Here is a 21,611-nt window from a genome sequence, read left to right on the forward strand (position 1 = left end):
AACCTACATTGACATTATCAGAAATGTCACATTTTAGTTTACTTAAATCTTTTCGAGTTATTCTTGACCGAAAGTGAAGGGCAAATCAGGAAGGTAAAACAGCAAACTATCATATTAATGCCAGATTGTTCTAAGATTGAATACTTATTATTGCCACGTATAGAATAAGGGACGATACAGTATACTCCTTTACCGAGAACATGGAGATGATTTAAGAAACATCATTAAAAAGACACACTAAAGCCTCCCGATCAACTCATTCACCTCTTTTGCAAGAACAAACCGGCAATGGCTTGACCTTTAACTCATCCCACCAACCCCCTTGCCGTGTCTTGGGCTAGGCATTAAAAAAAGACACAATAAATACTAATTTGCATAACACTTTGTACACGTTTATTTAACAAGTGTTCCAAAAATTATAAATTGTACTTACAAACATGACTTGAAATATGGTTTCTGTGTTAGTTTGCGTGTGTGTGGTTAGGAGATGAGTTCTGTGTAGAGTGTCTGGTTGGCGTAGTCTGCTGGCCTGCCCTGGGACAGGGGGAGAGAGGGGCTGCCTCCCAGGCCGGGCTGGGGATTCCCAGCACTCAGAAAGCAAAAAGGCACATGGGTAATCTTTCCATTAGACCAACACTGTGGAGAGACAACATCACTATAGTCACTGAGATGAGTTTAGCGCCACCTAGCTAGACCTCGTGCTCTATTCACTGCAGCACATCAATAACCATGTCAAATGGAATGATCAGTGTGTAGACCATGTACAATTTCTAGTTGAAGTCCCATCTTTCCCATTCAAATGACATTAATGCATAAACTACTTTTGAGTAAAACAAAAAACAAATAAAAACTTTAAAATTGAAAGTAAACTATAGCGTTAAGATCAGTTTAAGCAGCACTGTGGGGAAACATCTAAATGCCTGGTGGACCCTTAAATGTAAAGAACAGCATTTGTAGAGACTGACCACAGTGAGCTGGGCTCCATGCTGGTAGTTGGGGTTGAATTGCATCAGTCTGGGCTCTGTCCCAGCCTCCCCCTGAACAAAACCACTGACACACATAGACAGACAGTTATGACCACTGACATACAGAGATATACAAAACTGAGACACCCTCCTGGATATGTAACATACTAGAGCACCTACCATGGCAGAAGCTTAAAAGCGGGGTTGATTTGAGTCTTGAACACTGCGATCATGGCAGGGCAGCCTGCTTCAGCATCTCCTGATGGAACAGGTAAGAGGGAGGAAGTGAGTGGAGGAGAGAAGATGACAAAACACACTTTCCAACTTGGAGAAAGAGGAGAGGAGGGAAGGAGCCTGACCTTTGAGAAGCACGGCTAGTCTCTCTCCTGTCGGGTCCCACGCTAGCGACTGGATCTCTCCTCCGACCCTGAAAAACACGCATACACAATAAGCTAATCTGTAAGGTTAATCAATAACTAGTTTAGTGAACGGCTAGTTAACCCAGGCCTTTCCTTACGCCATATCTCCATCTGGTGTATTTAAGGTTGTCTCAGACAGGTCGGCCACGACTGTTGCTGCCTTCGGCCCCCCTGACATCCCTAAGGTCATCCCTAGTGGAGAAAGAGGAGGACTTACATCAAAACAAACAACACAGGCACACAGCACACAGTGTAAAACAACTGTAAGAGGTTGGTGTGCTTCATATCATACATGGTATTGTGTTTGTGTGTGTACCTGGGGTGTCAGTGAAAGTTAGGACATAGATGACAGTCTCTCCTTGCACACTGAAGAGCAGCCGACTCCCATCAGGACTCCAACTGCCAGACTAGACATTTACAGAGAGACAGTTAGCCAAACACACAAACACTCACACAGACCAGGTGTCTCACCTGACAGCGTCCCTTCAGACAAGGCCACCGCTCGCAAGTCCACATCCTGGTTTCCCAAACCCTGCAGCAACACACACAAGACATACACTACTGTTCAAAAGTTTGGGTTCACATAGAAATGTCCTTGTTTTTGAAAGAAAAGCACATATTTTGTCCATTAATATAACATCAAATTAATCAGAAATACAGTGTAGACATTGTTAATGTTGTAAATGACTATTGTAGCTGGAAACGGATGATTTTGAAGGGAATATCTACATAGGCCCATTATCAGCAACCATCATTCCTGTGTTCCAATGCAAAATCATTCCTGTGTTCCAATTAAAATGATAAACTTGGATTTGCTAACACAACGTGCCATTGGAACACAGGAGTGAGTTGGTTGCTGATAATGGGCCTTAATTAACGACATAAAGCTCTCCTGCACTACTGTCTCTGACCTGAAGAGGGAGGAGGGTGTAGCTGCCAGCACGCGACTGCCATCAGGGGACCAGGATAGGTACGTGACTCCTCCCCCTCCCACACGGTAGAGAGGCACACAGCTCTCAACAGCTACATCCCACACCTGACAGAGATAGAAACAGAGACAGAGAGAAAGAGAGAGCGAAACCGAGAGAAATAGAGTCACAATGATGTTCCAGCATCACAGTAAAATACTTTCACAGTTGAGTAGCAGTAGAGTAGAGGTTGAGACTGCTGGTTCTTACCAGCATGGCAGTGTCCCTGGGAGAGGCCGACACCAGGAGAGATCCGTTAGGTGACCATGCCATGGAAGTGACAGGGGAGTGGCCTGGGTGGGACAAGACCTGGGCACAGCCAGAAGAGGGTCTGTGGGAGGGAAGAATAGATAGAAAGAGATTGAATGAGAAATTGGGAGGACAGAGGAAAAAGAAAGTTGAAGAGTATAATAATGAGCATGTATACCTGGTAGAGAACGAGGTGGGGTCCACGTGCCAGACCAGCAGGCAGTTGTGACAGGCCACGGCCAGGGTAGATGCACACAGAGGCTTCCACTGCAGGGCTGCCACACTGTGCTGCAGACGGTGCTTTAGGGTGGGAGTAGTAGCACTGAGGGAGTGTTTGAGAGAGCGACGGAGAGAGAGCGCGAGACAGAACAAGTTTAACACCGCACTAGGTTGGTCTGACTGAATATGATTTTGAGGACATAGGTTTCATCTGAATCCAGGAAACCGGCCTATACGAAGATTCTCAATTGGTTTTGCTCGGCTCCTCACGGCCTCTCCTCGCCTTTTGAAAAAGGTAAAAAATAATCAAGAAGAGGCGGCGAGGAGAGGAAACAATTCCGCTTATATGAAATGACTCTCCTTCTCCACTTGCGCGTCATCATGTAAATCACGTTTAGGAATCCCAAAATAAATATGTTTAGTAAAAATGTAATTAGATAGTTGTGCTAGACATTTTATAGATAAAAGTTAAGTAAAGATCAGTTTTGTTTTCAAATATGTACATTCTTTTCTCCTCAGAGAACACAACAGCTGTTTCAAAGGGGGTGTGACTGGTTTCAAACTCTTCAGCGATAACCGACCGTAGGATACTCTTGTGAACCCTCTGCCGAAGGATGTAATCGAGGAGGTGAGCATATTCCTCTGTTCACCTACTAACGAATTGGCATTCTCCTCGACCACTTATCAATTTTCAGGCCCCGGAGAAGAGGAAGGAGGAGTTGAGAAACTCCCATAGAGTTTAATAGTCAATGACACAGCACCATTGCAACAGACCGACAGTGGGGCCATGAGTCTGCTACTTACCTCTTGGGGTTGTAGATCTTAATGGAGTCGTCTAAAAGGGAAACAGCACACTTCTGGGTGTGTGGGTGCCAGGCAAAGCTCCGCACTGCACAGTCCGACCTGAAACACAGGGAGCAACAACAGGGTCTGGTTGCACCATTAGGGCTTAAATAACATTGATCTTTAATAGGGCTGTTGCGGTGACCGTATTACTGCCACACCAGCAGTCACGAGTCGTGACCGCAGTCATATTCCACGTGAACATTAAGCCACGGAAATCTCCTCCTATGCACTCTGGACATGCGTTGGTTGTACCCAACTCCCTAACGACCGTCAGGTCATTAATGGCCTGGTACTGAGGGCTCTATTGTCTCTCTAACCACTCTGACATCAATGCAGATGCAATTGAAAATCACATCAAACACTTACCATCAAAACCGTATCATGCTTTTAAAATGTACTTCACTGTGATCGATCAATTTGAAGAAAGTTCAACAAAAGGTTGAAACTGAGTGGAAAACATGGTCGTTGTGGATGTTGTTTCAAAGTCAAACACGGATATGGACAGCGCTTTCTAAAGTGATGATTAATTCAAAACACTCATACGCATAGTATAGCTTATGCTTACATATAGGCCTATATATGAGCCCAAACCTGAAGACAAAAAGTTAGTGTACACTCAGTGTACAGAACATTAGGAACACCTGCTCTTTCCATGACAGACTGACCAGGTGAAAGCTATGATCCCTTATTGATGTCACCTGTTAAATATACTTCAATCAGTGCAGATGAAGGGGAGGAGACCAGTTAAAGGATTTTTAAGCCTCGAGACAATTGAGACATGGATTGTGTATGTGTGCCATTCAGAGTGTGAATGGGCCAGACAAAATATTTAAGTGCCTTTGAACGGGGTATGGTAGTAGGTGCCAAGCGCACCAGTTTGAGTGTGTCAAGAACTGCACGCTGCTGGGTTTTCACGCTCAACAGTTTCCAGTGTGTATCAAGAATGGTCCACCACCCAAAGGGCATCCAGCCAACTTGACACAACTGTGGGAAGCACTGCAGTCAATATGGGCCAGCATTCCTGTGGAACGCTTTCGACAATTGAGGCTGTTCGGAGGGCAAAAGGGGGTGCAACTCAATGTTAGGAAGGTGTTCGTAATGTTTTGTACACTAAGTGTACAATACATAGCCTAATAGCCTACTGCATAGGCCTACTACACATAGCAGATAAACATATATATAAAAAATAAACATTTAAGATGTCTTTGGAACATAATTGATCAAGCCTATACTCCAAAAATTAAAGCAATTCTAGTAATCACCAGTGAATGTGGACCGTATTATTATGCACTCTATTCATGAGTCAGAGAAAACGTACAGGCCTAGGCAAAATGCTATTGGTTCATTGATTGTGCAAGGTGGCATAAAGGATTTGCCTACAATTAGAGTGAATTGCATCCAAACAGACTTGATCTACCTGCGAGAAATTGTAATGGATGGCAACTTTAAGCCAAGTATGATTGGTAATACATTTAAATTATGGGCTTAAAATGGACTAACCAAGTATTATCAGATGTTTACAGACAAGGGGATTGATACACTTGAGAATCTATCAATAAAATACAACCTCCAGAACTCTGTTATACAATTATTTACAAGCAAGAAGCTATCTTACTAAAGCAGTAGGACCTAATAAAACGCTTAGTGATATACATTTAATGAATTACACTGAACAAAAATAAAAACACAACATGTCTTTACATTGTGTTGGTCCCATGTTTCATGAGCTGAAAAAAAATACAGAAATTTTCCATACGCACAAAAAGCTTATTTCTCTCAAATGTTGTGAACTAATGTGTTTACATCTGTTAGTGAGCATTTCTCCTTTGTCAAGATAATCTATCCACCTGACAGGTGTGGCATATCAAGAAGCTGATTAAAAGGCATGATCATTACACAGGTGCACTTTGTGCTTGGGACAATAAAAGGCCACTCTAAAATGTGCAGTTTTGTCACCCAACACAATGCCACAGATGTCTCAAGTTGAGGGAGCGTGCAATTGGCATGCTGACTGCAGGAATGTCCACAAGAGCTGTTGCCAGAGAATTGAATGTTCATTTCTTTACCATAAGCCACCTCCAACATCGTTTAACAGAATTTGTCAGTACGTTCAACCAGCCTCACAACTGCGGACCATGCATATGGGCAAGCAGTTTGCAGATGTCAACGTTGTGAACAGAGTGCCCCATAGTGGCGGTGGGGTTATAGTATGGGCAGGCATAAGCTACGGACAACGAACACAATCGCATTTTATCGATGGCAAATTGAATGCAGAGATACCGTGACGAGATCTTGAGGCCCATAATCTGCCGCCATCACCTCTTGTTTCAGCATGATAATGCATGGCCCATGTCACAAGGACCTGTAGACAATTTCTGAAAGCTGAAAATGTCCCAGTTCTTCCACGGCCTGCATACTCACCAGACATGTCACCCATTGAGCATGTTTGGGAGGCTCTGGATCGACGTGTACGACAGTGTGTTCCAGTTCCCGACAATATCCAGCAACTTCGCACAGCCATTAAAGAGGAGTGGGACAACATTCCACAAGCCACAATAAACAGTCTGATCAACTCTACAGTGGGGCAAAAAAGTATTTAGTCAGCCACCAATTGTGCAAGTTCTCCCACTTAAAAAGATGAGAGGCCTGTAATTTTCATCATAGGTACACTTCAACTATGACAGACAAAATGAGAAAAAAAATCCAGAAAATCACATTGTAGGATTTTTAATGAATTTATTTGCAAATTATGGTGGAAAATAAGTATTTGGTCACCTAGAAACAAGCAAGATTTCTGTCTCTCACAGACCTGTAACTTCTTCTTTAAGAGGCTCCTCTGTCCTCCACTCGTTACCTGTATTAATGGCACCTGTTTGTAACTTGTTATCAGTATAAAAGACACCTGTCCATAACCTCAAACAGTCACACTCCAAATCCACTATGGCCAAGACCAAAGAGCTGTCAAAGGACACCAGAAACAAAATTGTAGACCTGCCACCAGGCTGGGAAGACTGAATCTGCAATAGGTAAGCAGCTTGGTTTGAAGAAATCAACTGTGGGAGCAATTATTAGGAAATGGAAGACATACAAGACCACTGATAATCTCCCTCGATCTGGCCCACGCAAGATCTCACCCCGTGAGGTCAAAAATGATCACAAGAACGGTGAGCAAAATCCCAGAACCACACGGGGGACCTAGTGAATGACCTGCAGAGAGCTGGGACAAAGTAACAAAGCCTACCATCAGTAACACACTACGCCGCCAGGGACTCAAATCCTGCAGTGCCAGACGTGTCCCCCTGCTTAAGCCAGTACATGTTTGTACTAGAGTTTGTACTAGTTTGCTAGAGAGCATTTGGATGATCCAGAAGAAGATTGGAGAATGTCATATGGTCAGATGAAATCAAAATAACTTTTTGGTAAAAACTCAACTCGTCGTGTTTGGAGGACAAAGAATCCAAAGAACACCATACCTACTGTGAAGCATGGGGTGGAAACAGTATGCTTTGGGCTGTTTTTCTGCAAAGGGACCAGGACGACTATCCTTTCAAAGAAAGATGAATGGGGCCATGTATCGTGAGATTTTGAGTGAAAACCTCCTTCCATCAGCAAGGGCATTGAAGATGAAACGTGGCTGGTCTTTCAGCATGACAATGATCCCAAACACCGTCCGGGCAACGAAGGATGGCTTCGTAAGAAGCATTTCAAGGTCCTGGAGTGGCCTAGCCAGTCTCCCAGATCTCAACATAGAAATCTTTGGAGGGAGTTGAAAGTCCTGTTGCCCAGCAACAGCCCCAAAACATCACTGCTCTAGAGGAGATCTGCATGGAGGAATGGGCCAAAATACAGCAACAGTGTGTGAAAAACTTGTGAAGGACTTACAGAAAACGTTTGACCTCTGTCATTGCCAACAAGGGTAATAATAACAAAGTATTGAGATACAACTTTGTTATTGAAGCAATACTTATTTTCCACCATAATTTGCAAATAAATTCATTAAAAATCCTACAATGTGATTTTCTGGATTGTTTTTCTCATTTTGTCTGTCATAGTTGAAGTGTACCTATGATGAAAATTACAGGCCTCTCTCATCTTTTTAAGTGGGAGAACTTGCACAATTGGTGGCTGACTAAATACTTTTTTGCCCCACTGTATGTGAAGGAGATATGTTGCACTGCATGAGGGCAAATGGTGGTCACACCAGATTGTGACTGGTTTTCTGATCCACGCCCCTACTTTTTTTTTTAAGGTACTGTATTTGTGACCAACAGTCTCTTGAAATACATAGAATAGGGCCTAATGGATTTATTGACTGATTTCCTTATATGAACTGTAACTCAGTAAAATCTTAAAAAATGTAGCATGTTGTGTTTATATTTTGGATCAGTATAGTAATAACCCAAGAGGACTGGAAGGACATATCTAGTAACACGTCTAAGACAAACACCTCTCTACTCTGTAGGGAATACTCTTGAAAATTCAGTCAAGATTTTTTTATAACTCCTATAATAAAATCAAAATACAACCTTGACATCACACCAACTTACTGGCGTAACTGTGCTTAGCTCTGCTCTCCAATACTCAACTATTATATTCCTGCCCAGTCCTCAATCATTTCTGGATCGAAGTATAAAAAGTATTGAATGATACGTTTGAATGTTCACTTCTCCTGGGGAGAACCCGTCATGCACTGCTCCTCAACTCTAATAAGTACCTTTTCAGAATTCTGAGAATAACAGCACTTAAACAGATAACTAGAAATTGGCTTACACTGCTGGCACCTCAAATAAGCAATTGGAAAGAAAAAATGTATTAAATATATAGTATGGAAATGACAACTTATAGAATAAGAAACCAAATTACTACTTGAGATACGATGGGAGAAAATATAAAATACAAACATTATAGTATGAAATATTTATAGGCTGTATCCGGAGGTATAATATACATGTTTTAAACGGACGGGTTTGTGTGCTTGTGTGTGTGTGAATGGGTGCATGTAAGCGAGTGTAGAAGTGCAAGAGTGTGAACCCAAATCAGAAACCGTGAATAGATGGCAGCATTCGCGCAAAACTGAAAGCGCGAACCACCGCATTAAACCATGGCAAGGTGATTGGGAATATGGCCGAATACAAACAGTGTAGTTATTATCTCCTTAAGGCAATCAAACAGGCAAAACTTCAGTACCTAGACAAAGTGGAGCCGCAATTCAACGGGTCAGACACGAGACGTATGTGGCAGGGTCTACAGACAATCACGGACTACAAAGGGGAAACCAGCCACGTCGCGGACACCGACGTCTTGCTTCTGGACAAGCTCAACACCTTCGCCCGCTTTGAGGATAACACAGTGCCACCAACGCAGCCCGCTACCAAGGACTGTGGGTTCCGCTTCTCTGTGGCTGGCGTGAGTAAGACATTTAAGCGTGTTAGCGTCCCACATATCCCGGAGAGGTTAACGCCCCACTTGGCCAAAAGCCAGTAAAAATGCAGAGCGCCAAATTCAAATAAATTACTATAAAAATCAAACTTTCATGAAATCACACATGAAAGACACCAAATTAAAGCTACACTTGTTGTGAATCCAGCCAACATGTCTGATTTCAAAAAGGATTTACGGCGAAAGCACACCAAACGATTATGTTAGGTCAGTACATAGCCACAGAAAAACACAGCCATTTTTCCAGCCAAAGAGAGGAGTAACAAAAAGCAGAAATAGAGATAAAATTAATCACTAACCTTTGATGATCTTCAACAGATGACACTCATAGGACTTCATGTTACACAATACATGTATGTTTTGTTCGATAATGTGCATATTTATATCCAAAAATCTCAGTTCACATTGGCGCCATGTTCAGAAATGCCTCCAAAATATCCGGAGAAATTGCAGAGCCACATCAAATAACAGAAATACTCATCATAAACTTTGATGAAAGATACATGTTTTACATAGAATTAAAGATACACTTGTTCTTAACACAACCGCGGTCTCAGATTTCAAAAAAACTTTACGGAATAAGCAAACCATGGAAAAATCTGAGACGCCGCTCAGATATAAACAACATTTCTCCGCCATGTTGGAGTCAACAGAAATACGAAATGACATCATAAATATTCCCTTACCTTTGATGATCTTCATCAGAATACACTCCCAGGAATCCTAGTTCCACAATAAATTGTTGTTTTGTTCGATAATGTCCATTATTTATGTCCAAGTAGCTACTTTTGTTAGCACATATAGTACACATATCTAAACGCTCGCGCAGATCCAGGCGAACGTCGGACGAAAACTTCAAAAAGTTATATTACAAGTCGAATAAACTTGTCAAACTAAGTAGAGAATCAGTCTTTAGGATGTTGTTATCATAAATATTCAATAACGTTCCAACCGGAGAATTCCTTTGTGTCTATAGAAGTAATGGAACGCAAGTCGATATCATGTGGAAAGCGCGTGACCAGGACCTGGCTCTCTGCCAGACCACTGACTCAAACAGCTCTCATCCGGCTCAACATCACAGTAGAAGCTTCATTCAACGTTTTACAGACTGTTAACATCTAGTGGAAGGCGTAGGAAGTGCAAACAGATCCATATCCCACTGGGATTTCAATAGGCGATGAGTTGAAAATCGACCAGCCTCAGAATTCTCACTTCCTGTTTGGATTTTTTCTCAGGTTTTTGCCTGCCATATGAGTTGTTATACTCACAGACATCATTCAAACAGTTTTAGAAACTTCAGAGTGTTTTATATCCAATAGTAATAATAATATGCATATATTAGCATCTGGGACAGAGTAGGAGGCAGTTCACTCTGGGCACGCTATTCATCCAAAGTGAAAATGCTGCCCCCTATCCTAGAGAAGTTAACCACCGCAAGGCTGCCGGCCAAGACGGCATCCCTAGCCGCGTCCTCAGAGCATGCGCAGACCAGCTGGCTGGAGTATTTACGGACATATTCAATCTGTCCCTATCCCAGTCTGCTGTCCTCACTTGCTTCAAGATGCCCACCATTGTTCCTGTACCCAAGAATGCAAAGGTAACTGAACTAAAAGACTATCGCCCTGTAGCACTCACTTCTGTCATCATGAAGTGATTTGAGAGGCTAGTTAAGGATCATATCACCTCTACCTTACCTGACACCCTAGAGCCACTTCAATTGACTTACCACCCCAATAGATCCACAGACAATGCCATCGCACTGCATACTACCCTATCCCATTTGGACAAGATGAATACCTATGTATCCATTGACTATAGCTCAGCATTCAACACCATAGTACACTCCAAGCTCATCATTACGTTTGGGGCCCTGGGTCTGAACCCCGCCCTGTGCAACTGGGTCCTGGACTTCCTGATGGGCCGCCCCCAGGTGGTGAAGGTAGGAAACAACACCTCCACTTNGGCCCTGGGTCTGAACCCCGCCCTGTGCAACTGGGTCCTGGACTTCCTGATGGGCCGCCCCCAGGTGGTGAAGGTAGGAAACAACACCTCCACTTCGCTGATCCTCAACACAGGGACCCCACAAGGGTGCGTGCTCAGCCCCCTCCTGTACTCCCTGTTCACCCATAACTGGGTGGCCACGCAAGCCTCCAACTCAATCATCAAGTTTGCAGACGACACAACAGTAGTAGGCCTGATTACTAACAATGACGAGACAGCCTACAGAGAGGAGGTGAGGGCCCTGGGAGAGTAGTGCCAGGAAAATAACCTCTCACTCAACAAAGTAGCTGATTGTGGACTTCGGGAAACAGCAGAGGGAGCACGCCCCTATCCACATCAACGGGACCGCAGCGGAGAAGGTGGAAAGCTTCAAGTTCCTTGGCGTACACATCACTTACGATCTGAAATGGTCCACCCACACAGATATTGTGGTGAAGAAGGCGCATCCGTGCCAATTTGGCTTGGCCCCTAAGACCCTCATACTTTTACAGATGCACAATTGAGAGCATCCTGTCAGGCTGTATCACAGCCTGGTACGGCAACTGCACCGCCCGCAACCGCAGGGCTCTCCAGAGGGTGGTGCGGTCTGCCCAACACATCACCGGGGGCAAACTACCTGCCCTTCAGGACATCTACAGCACCCAATGTCACAGGAAGGCCAAAAAGATCATCAAGGACATCAACCACCTTAGCCACGGCCTGTTCACCCCACTATCATCCAGAAGGCGAGGTCATAATAGGTGCATCAAAGCTGGGACCAGTTTGCGCTGTTCTGTGAAGGGAGTAGTACACAGCGTTGTACGAGATCTTCAGTTTCTTGACAATTTCTCGCATGGAATAGCCTTCATTTCACAGAACAATAATAGACTGATGAGTTTCCGAAGAACGTTATTTGTTTCTTGCCATTTTGAGCCTGTAATCGAACCCACAAATGCTGTCTCAACAAGGCCAGTTTTATTCCTTCTCTAATCAGAACAACAGTTTTTAGCTGTGCTAACAATTGCAAAAGGGTTTTCTAATGATCAATTAGCCTTTTAAAATGGTAAACTTGGATTAGCTAACACAACGTGCCATTGGAACACAGGAATGATGGTTGCTGAATAATGGGCCTCTGTACGCCTATGTAACCGGTGTGAAATGGCTAGCTAGTTAGCGGGGTGCGAGCTAATAGCGTTTCAATCAGTGACGTCACTCGCTCTGAGACCTTGAAGTAGTTGTTCCCCTTTCTCTGCAAGGGCCGCGGCTTTTGTGGAGCGATGGGTAACGATGCTGTCGTGCGGAGGCAGTTGTTGATGTGTGCAGAGGGCCCTGGTTCCAGCCCAGGTAGGGGCGAGGAGAGGACGGAAGCTATACTGTTACATTGATGCTGTTGACCCGGATCACTGGTTGCTGCGGAAAAGGGGGAGGTCAAAGGGGGGTGAGTGTAACCGCTATGAAATGGCTGCTAGTTAGCGGGATGCATGCTAATGCGTTTCAACCGGTGACGTCACTCGCTCTGAGACCTTGAAGTAGTTGTTGCCCTTAGAGTCTTTTGTGGAGCGGTGGTAACAATGCTTCGTGGGGAGGCAGTTGTTTGATGTGTGTGAGCAGGGGTGTCAAAGTCAAATGGACGGAGGGCCAAATAAAAATTTAGCTACAAGCCGAGGGCCGGACTGTTCGAATGTTCATTGAAAAAAATTTAAATGACGCATATAGTCTAGTGAACCTAATTGAACCTACTGAAAACCTAACAAATATATTCCAATATGACAGATAAATAAGCAATATTTTCTTATGGCTCTGTCAGTAATCTTTATATTTCAACAGACACAAAAGACAAATTTCCTTTATATAAAAATCCCCATAACATGGAACATTAAATGAAAGAAACCGGTATTCAAGGCACCATCAGTAGCCTATATTTCTATTTTAGCAAAAGTGGGCTAATTTACTTCAAAGAAAAAAACATAATAGCAATTTTCTATCATCCACTCAACTGAAAATATTTTTAAAATATAATGGATTGAAATACAATAAAATAAAGTGCAAAAATCTATTAATCAAAAACAACACTTTGTTTAAGGGAAGTAACATGCAGTGAAACAAATATTAAACTTTAACTTTTAAACTTGAACTGAGTAAAAACTCTAAATATGTGATTGCACAGTATCACTTGTTTGAGTTTGAGGGTGATACTTGGTGGTGTCCCATCTTTTCCACAAGTTCATCAATGTTCGGGGTAAGGCTCTGAGCTGAGGAAATCCTCAGAATTGAGTGGAGGTGTTCAGCAGTAAGTCGACTTCTGTGTGATGTTTTGTTCAGGTTCATCAAAGAAAACAGTTGTTCACACAGGTATGTGCTGCCAAACATAGACAACGTTTGAGCAGCCTGGATGCGCAGCTGGGGCATTGTGTCGGGGAGGAAACGGGCGAACTCCGCAGCACCCACTGCCGCATATTTTGCCCTCAGTGCATCATGCATTGGAGGTCAATCAACTCCATTTGGAGGTTTGGTGGTGAGCTTTCCACGTCAACAGCAAATGGGTTACCGAGCAGTTCCAACCTGCTTTTTTGTGCTTCAAAGTCAGCAAATCGGCGTCGAAAGGTCACGGCAAGCATACCTATTTTATCAGCCAACTGTGCGCTCGGGAACGCACTGGTAGAGAGCTTCTCTTTCATGGTCTGGCAGCTGGGAAGTGGCTCAAATTTTCTTTCCGCATCTGCGTCTCCCCAGAGTCAGTTTGGTTTTAAATGCCTTCACTGTACTGTACATATCGAGATGACATGATCCCGACCCTGCAGCTGCAGTTCATTGCATTCAGATGACTCGTAATGTCACACAGAAAAGCCATTTCACACAGAAACATTTCGTCTCGGAGTTGTGTTGTGTCTTTCCCTTTGCTGTCCAAGAACAGACAAATCTCCTCACGAAGCTCGAAACATCTTTGAAGCACCTTTCCTGGCTTAGCCATCGCACCTCTGTGTGATAAGGCATCACCATGCTCCGTTTCTAACTCCGTCAGAAATGCCTTGAACTGGCGGTGATTCAAACCTTTGGCTCTGAATAAGTTAACTGTGCGCGTGATGATGCTCATTACATGCTCCATTTTCAAGGCTTACCGCAACAACGCTTCCTGTGTATGATACAATGATAAGCTGTCAGCTCACCTGTCGCGTTTTCCTCTTGCATCTTTTCCCGTATCTTCGCCACCAGTCCGCTCCTGTGTCCACACATCGCAGGTGCTCCGTCGGTTGTCAAACCCACGAGTTTTTCCCAAGGCAGCTCCATCTCATTTACACATCTTGACACCTCTTCATACAAATCAGCCCCGTAGTTGTGCCATGCATAGGACGTAAAGCCAAAAACTCCTCTGTCACGCTTAGGCTGGAGTCCACCCGCGGATGAAAATTGACAACTGGGCAATGTCAGAAATGTCGGTGCTCTCATCCACAGCCAAGGAATATGCAATGAAACTTCCCTTTTCACAAGCTGCTCTTTTAGATTGATGGACAACTGGTCTACTCTCTCGGCAATGGTGTTCTGCTCAGACTCACATTTAAAAAGAGTTGCTTTTTTCTGGGCAAACTTCGTCACAAACTTTAATCATGCAGTTTTTGATGAAATCCCCCGCCGTAAATGGCCGGGCTGATTTAGCGATCTCTTCTGCCAAAATAAAACTGGCCTTGACAGCAGCCTGGCCTTGTGATTTGGCTTTTTGAACAGAGCCTGTCGAGATTGAGGCCTCGTTTTAATTCCTCTGCCTTTTGTAGCCTTTGTTCCATGTCCATATTCTTGTTTTTGTCCGCGTGTTTCGTTTCATAATGTCGTCTCAGATTATACTCTTTCAGTACCGCCACACTTTCTCCACACAGAAGACACACAGGTTTTCCAGCTACCTCCGTGAACATATACTCCGACTCCCACCTGTTTGAAACCCCCGGTTCTCAGTGTCCCTCCGTTTTGCCATTTTTGATGGGTATCTGAAAGTTAATTTTACTGTGATGCTGACGACTGCTGTGCCAATAAATATTGAAATGAAGCAGCCTACTGCTCGGTGCGTCACCGTTGCATTGTGGGAAATGTAGTATTGGTGCGTGTAAAAGATCTGCGGGCTGCCGGCTTGCTGCGGTCTGCGGGCCGGTTCTAATAATAAATCAAGATCATCCCAGGGGCCGTAAAAAACCTTCTCGCGGGCCGGATGTGGCCCGCGGGCCTTGACTCTGACATATGTGGTGTAGAGGGTCCCTGGTTCGAGCCCAGGTAGGGGCGAGGAGAGGGATGGAAGCTATACTGTTACACCTATGTAGATATTCCATAAAAAAATGTGCCGTTTTCAGCTACAATAGTAATGTACAACATTAACAATGTCTACACTGTATAAGGACATTTCTAAGTGACCCAAACTTTTTTTTAAATGGATTTAGATTATTATTATTATTATTATTATTATTATTTTTTTTTTTTAATATAGATGGTTCCAAAGGCGCACATCAGCGGCTTGTGTGCGTGTAGGCCTGGAGATGCTAAATGTGCTATGTTAATTAACGGTTAATTACCATGAGAACAGCAGTCATTTGTGACAATAACAGGCTGACAAAATGTCATGACCGCCACAGCCCTAGTCTGAAATGCTAGGTCGGTTGTAGCTATGTTCCGATTTGGGGATCAGAATTTACACCTGTTTCACCAACAAAAAGACTAGTTGTAACTAAATCCGGTGTAAGCAATGCGCGTTCCTGAGATTTGACGCTTCATAATGATGGTTGCTAGGCAACGCCCGTTACTAGACTGTTATTATCCTGGTGGCAGTTCTAAACTTTGCAAGGCATGTCACTTCGCAAAGCTCACCACTATGCATTTTCTTAACCACAACTGGTTGGATCAATAAATAATTACTGTGAGAATGAATAAGACTGAATGACGAAAACATTGGAATAAAGTAGGCTAATGTCACTGAAGGCGTGTATTAATTTGTTGCTTACTGAAACTTCCAAAGTTAAGTTTTAAATCATTTAAAACAGTAGCCGAGTGCGGTCAACGATAATTTAGTTTTGACAGGGACAGCGCTGTTGAGAAAAGCGTGGGGACTCGTCTTGATAAATGAATCTATGTCAGATTTTTGTTTTAACTGAATCTCCGTTTGGATATTTGGTAACAATTAGGCTGGGAAATGCTAGCTAAATTGAGGTAAGTGCTCATGATAGTAATCTTTAGTCTTTGCTCATCTGGCACTGATCAGACATTTTTGCTAGCATGTTATGTAGCCTAGTATAACAAGTGGATGGTTTTGCACTTTACTCGCATAGTAGCCTATTCCCGAACAAATGTCCTTGACTTGTCTGATAATTAATCAACGTGATTTTTTGTCACTTAATCTCTGTCAATATATTTGGTTATTTAACCTCTGGCTGGGCAAATAAGTGGAGGTGGTAGCTCATCTATTCATTTGCTAATCTATCACTGATCAGACACATTTAGCATGCTATAATGTAGCATAGCCTAAATCACGGGTATTTATTTTCTATTGGCTCGCGCATAGGCAACTTGAAAAGCCCACAACGGTTGTAAAATATGAACACGAGACTCACATCCCTTTGAAAATATAGATTTCTATTATTTTCTATGTGTATCATGCTGAAGACAGTCCCAATTTAACACTATATGCCTGCTCCCTAGTAGGTGTAGAATCTACACCCAGGCATAGCTCATAGAAGAGTTTATGTCTAGGTGGTGCAACAAGTATACTTTTTTGGTCTGGCGTAGAGCCCATTTTACGTCGGACGTAGAGTTACAACACACTTACGACCAACTGGTGCAACTGGCCCCAGAACAACACCATATATACCATAAAGCAGTGGTCACCAACCTTTTCTGAATCAAGATCACTTTCGAAGTCAAAAAGAAAGATCTACCGCTCAGATGTTTAAAAAAAAAAAATAATAATTGCATGATAAAAAAATAAATAACAACCTAATAAAAATGTGGTTTGTGCAGTAGGCCTAAAACATTATTGTCTACTTGGCCTGCCAATACTGTTCTTCTCAGACCATAAAACTCGGAATTCCGAGTTATTTGACTGTTCAAAACGATTTTTCCCAGTCGCATCTCATTTTGTTTTAAAGTTCCCAGTTGTCTTGGAACACACTGAAGTCGTACATTTCCGAGATCCCAGTTGTTTTGAACACAGCATTAGTCTCAGCGGAGGGAGGGAGGGAGAGAGCAGCAGAGGGTCCACCTCTCATGGCCCCTGCTCTCTCCTCCGGTGAGACTGACCAGAGAGAGGAGACATCGTCTTCCACTTGATGGTGAAACTCTACTTGCACCACATCTGCGTCATGCAGAAATTCATGTTCCTATGAACAGAGAATGTTAAATATTCCTCATTATTAAAATAGACACGACGAGCTGCTAATAATAATATAAACGCAGGGCTATTGATTCACTTGTCTACTCATTCATTATGCATTGCAGCGCCAGTGGAATTAGGGAGAAACACATTTTATGTTTTGTAATAGTGTGGAATTTTGTATTTTATTAGGATCCCCATTAGCTGTTGCAAAAGCAGCAGCTACTCTTCCTGGGGTCCACACAAAACATGAAACATAATACAGAATGACATAATACAGATCATCATTAGACAAGAACAGCTCAAGGACAGAACTACATACATTTTTAAAAGGCACACGTAGCCTACATATCAATGCATACACACAAACTATTAAATAATAAAACAGTGTACAGTGCTGAATAAAAACAGACGAACTCACTCAAAAACAGCAGCTCTTTGCTGTATACTTTGACAGTCTCTCTCTCTCTCTGGTCAAGGTTTTATGAATCTCAGGTAGGCTAGTATAAAATGTTGCTGTGGCCGAGGTTGTGGAAACTGTAGGCAAGGTGATTTGAGCGATCCAGGACAAATACAATTTTAAAAAAAGAGCGCAAGCAAGTGATCGACTAGGAATGCCTTGAAGATTGACCTGATCAGTCGATCGTAATCGACCGGTTGGTGACCATTGTCCTAAAGTTAATAAATAACTAATATTTGACAAGGACATAAGAGAGGGTATATTTTAGGATCTAATTGGGGACTGAAACTAAAAAGGTGGTCTTACCAGTCGAGCACCTGGGAAAACTCAGCGGTCATGTCCTCGCTGCTTAACTGAAGACAAAGAAAACAACAGTCAATTAGAGAAGCCTGCAGATTCCAAAACACCCTGGAAAGTTTTGTATTGTCTGATTGTTACTGATGGAAAATGTGCCATGTGAATTGACTGTGAGACTGGGCCACTTACTGTGAGATGAGGAAACAGAGAGCCGTGGAAGGAGGAGACCCACCGTAGCAAAGCCAGGACACAGCTAGAGCTAACCTCTAGCCACTTGGGCACTGGGAACACACACACATTAAAGAGTTACACAAACTCTTGCATGATAGAACACTTTCTTATCTGAAGCGCAGTCTGCATGTAATACTTTCAAGACTGTAAAATAATGAAGATAACATGGCACTCACCCTCTACACTGGAGTTGGCTATTTCATTTAGGAGTCCAGAGAGGCCTGCATCACGCCTAGGAGACAGACACAGAGGTAGGAATTAGTGAACAGGGCCTTAGAATTGACTGTGTGTGTCTCTGTCTGTGTCTATGTGTGTCACACACACCAAGCCCCTGCACTCCTTGTGTACAGTGTCTCACAGTGGTCCCGAAAGGCTGCCTTGCTGCTGCTCTCTTGGCGGCTGTGAGGCTTCAGTGACTCTCCCGGGAAGTACAGATTCAGAGCATGTGAATCCTACAGCAAATGGAAATACATTAGACATATATATTCATATATACACCTGTCTCTTATACACATCTAGATGTGTATAAGAGACAGTATATACACTGCTCAAAAAAATAAAGGGAACACTTAAACAACACAATGTAACTCCAAGTCAATCACACTTCTGTGAAATCAAACTGTCCACTTAGGAAGCAACACTGATTGACAATACATTTCACATGCTGTTGTGCAAATGGAATAGACAACAGGTGGATATTATAGGCAATTAGCAAGACACCCCCAATAAAGGAGTGGTTCTGCAGGTGGTGACCACAGACCACTTCTCAGTTCCTATGCTTCCTGGCTGATGTTTTGGTCACTTTTGAATGCTGGCGGTGCTTTCACTCTAGTGGTAGCATGAGACGGAGTCTACAACCCACACAAGTGGCTCAGGTAGTGCAGCTCATCCAGGATGGCACATCAATGCGAGCTGTGGCAAGAAGGTTTGCTGTGTCTGTCAGCGTAGTGTCCAGAGCATGGAGGCGCTACCAGGAGACAGGCCAGTACATCRGGAGACGTGGAGGAGGCCGTAGGAGGGCAACAACCCAGCAGCAGGACCGCTACCTCCGCCTTTGTGCAAGGAGGAGCACTGCCAGAGCCCTGCAAAATGACCTCCAGCAGGCCACAAATGTGCATGTGTCTGCTCAAACGGTCAGAAACAGACTCCATGAGGGTGGTATGAGGGCCCGACGTCCACAGGTGGGGGTTGTGCTTACAGCCCAACACCGTGCAGGACGTTTGGCATTTGCCAGAGAACACCAAGATTGGCAAACTCGCCACTGGCGCCCTGTGCTCTTCACAGATGAAAGCAGGTTCACACTGAGCACATGTGACAGACGTGACAGAGTCTGGAGACGCCGTGGAGAACGTTCTGCTGCCTGCAACATCCTCCAGCATGAGCGGTTTGGCGGTGGGTCAGTCATGGTGTGGGGTGGCATTTCTTTGGGGGGCCGCACAGCCCTCCATGTGCTCGCCAGAGGTAGCCTGACTGCCATTAGGTACCGAGATGAGATCCTCAGACCCCTTGTGAGACCATATGCTGGTGCGGTTGGCTCTGGGTTCCTCCTAATGCAAGACAATGCTAGACCTCATGTGGCTGGAGTGTGTCAGCAGTTCCTGCAAGAGGAAGGCATTGATGCTATGGACTGGCCCGCCCGTTCCCCAGACCTGAATCCAATTGAGCACATCTGGGACATCATGTCTCGCTCCATCCACCACAGACTGTCCAGGAGTTGGCGGATGCTTTAGTCCAGGTCTGGGAGGAGATCCCTCATCAGGAGCATGCCCAGGCGTTGTAGGCAGGTCATACAGGCACGTGGAGGCCACACACACTACTGAGSCTCATTTTGACTTGTTTTAAGGACATTACATCAAAGTTGGATCAGCCTGTAGTGTGGTTTTCCACTTTAATTTTGAGTGTGACTCCAAATCCAGACCTCCATGGGTTGATAAATTTGATTTTCATTGATAATTTTTGTGTGATTTTGTTGTCAGCACATTCAACTATGTAAAGAAAAAAGTATTTAATAAGAATATTTCATTCATTCAGATCTAGGATGTGTTATTTTAGTGTTCCCTTTATTTTTTTGAGCAGTGTATATACATACATATATACATACACATATATATATATATATATTACACACACACACCTAATAAGAATAAACATCTAAACATTACAGTGACAAACTGTTTTTGGTAACTCAAGTTTGTGGTGACTAGTACAAGGATTGGCATTGATATGATAGCCCGCCCGCCCACCCACCCCAAACCAGACTGCTGGATCTGTGTTGGACTCGTCGTATTGAGAAGTCTCTCCATAGCCGGGCAGCAGACGGGGGAACAGAGCCAAGGAACACATCATAACCACATTACTCCTGAAAAAAACATCACATTTAGTAGCTCAACATTCAGCTATCACATGCAGATGCTAACTAAATTAGCTAGCTAGTCACTAACGTTAGCTAAATAGTTTAAGTTAGCTATCTAGCAAGCTTGGCTAGCTAGATTGGATTGACACTTTAGACTTGCTAGCTACTTAGCAAGCTAGCTAGACTGACAATTACAAAATAAAACTACACAGTTATCCATGTAGTGGTACATTGTCCATGTACTGTTGTTACCTTTATTTTCCTGTAAAATGTAGCTAGGTTTACAGCAGCTTCAAACAGATCGGCCAGTTAACAAATCCCGCCGTGCTGGATTCATAAACTACGGAGGCCTGTAGAAGGCATACAATACGGCGAATTTCCACAACGCGGACATACTTTGCCCAGAGGTGAATACTCTGCTGTCATCTATCGGATAAATAGTGGCATTACATCCAACTTCTGTTCGCAGTTCACATAGGTGCTGTTTGTTTCAAGACATGGATGAAATAAGCAAACTGTAAAAACGTGCTGGTTGTTTGCAATTCAAATGCCGTTTTGATGAGTGCATGCATGGTGTGTAGACCTTGGTGGAAAAATTATTAGCTATACCACATTTGAACCATTAATTGTGTGTGTAATTTAGAGATTTCCGAAGACATAACTAAGTAGTCAGTGGAACAGACATGACACGAAGACAGTTGATTAAACTTTGCTGAAAAGATGGAAACACCTGTACAGTTTTGTGGGGGCGATATTCACGCCCCCTTGTGGGTTTGCAACTCCGTGACGTCAATTCAGCACTGGGAAGGAGACAGCTCCCTCCCTCCCCCAACCCTGCG

General features: G+C 43.6%; 1 protein-coding gene across 1 annotated transcript; it reads right to left on the bottom strand.

The window, feature by feature from the left end:
• Positions 1-376: 376 nt before the first annotated feature.
• LOC111976287 (aladin) lies at positions 377-21,119 on the bottom strand. The gene is made up of 17 exons (XM_024005081.2): positions 21,025-21,119; positions 20,667-20,778; positions 18,744-18,871; positions 18,596-18,651; positions 18,378-18,469; positions 18,198-18,244; positions 3,625-3,723; positions 2,780-2,923; positions 2,563-2,683; positions 2,296-2,420; positions 1,856-1,916; positions 1,701-1,791; positions 1,483-1,576; positions 1,325-1,392; positions 1,146-1,224; positions 966-1,050; positions 377-636 (listed from the first exon to the last, which is right to left on the bottom strand). The coding sequence occupies exons 2-17, from the start codon at positions 20,763-20,765 to the stop codon at positions 481-483; spliced, it is 1,545 nt and encodes a 514-aa protein (XP_023860849.1). The 5' UTR covers positions 20,766-20,778; positions 21,025-21,119; the 3' UTR covers positions 377-480.
• Between the last annotated feature and the right edge of the window lie 492 nt (positions 21,120-21,611).

The sequence above is a fragment of the Salvelinus sp. IW2-2015 genome, linkage group LG17, assembly GCF_002910315.2.
Source record: "Salvelinus sp. IW2-2015 linkage group LG17, ASM291031v2, whole genome shotgun sequence".
Taxonomy (NCBI): Eukaryota; Metazoa; Chordata; class Actinopteri; order Salmoniformes; family Salmonidae; genus Salvelinus; species Salvelinus sp. IW2-2015.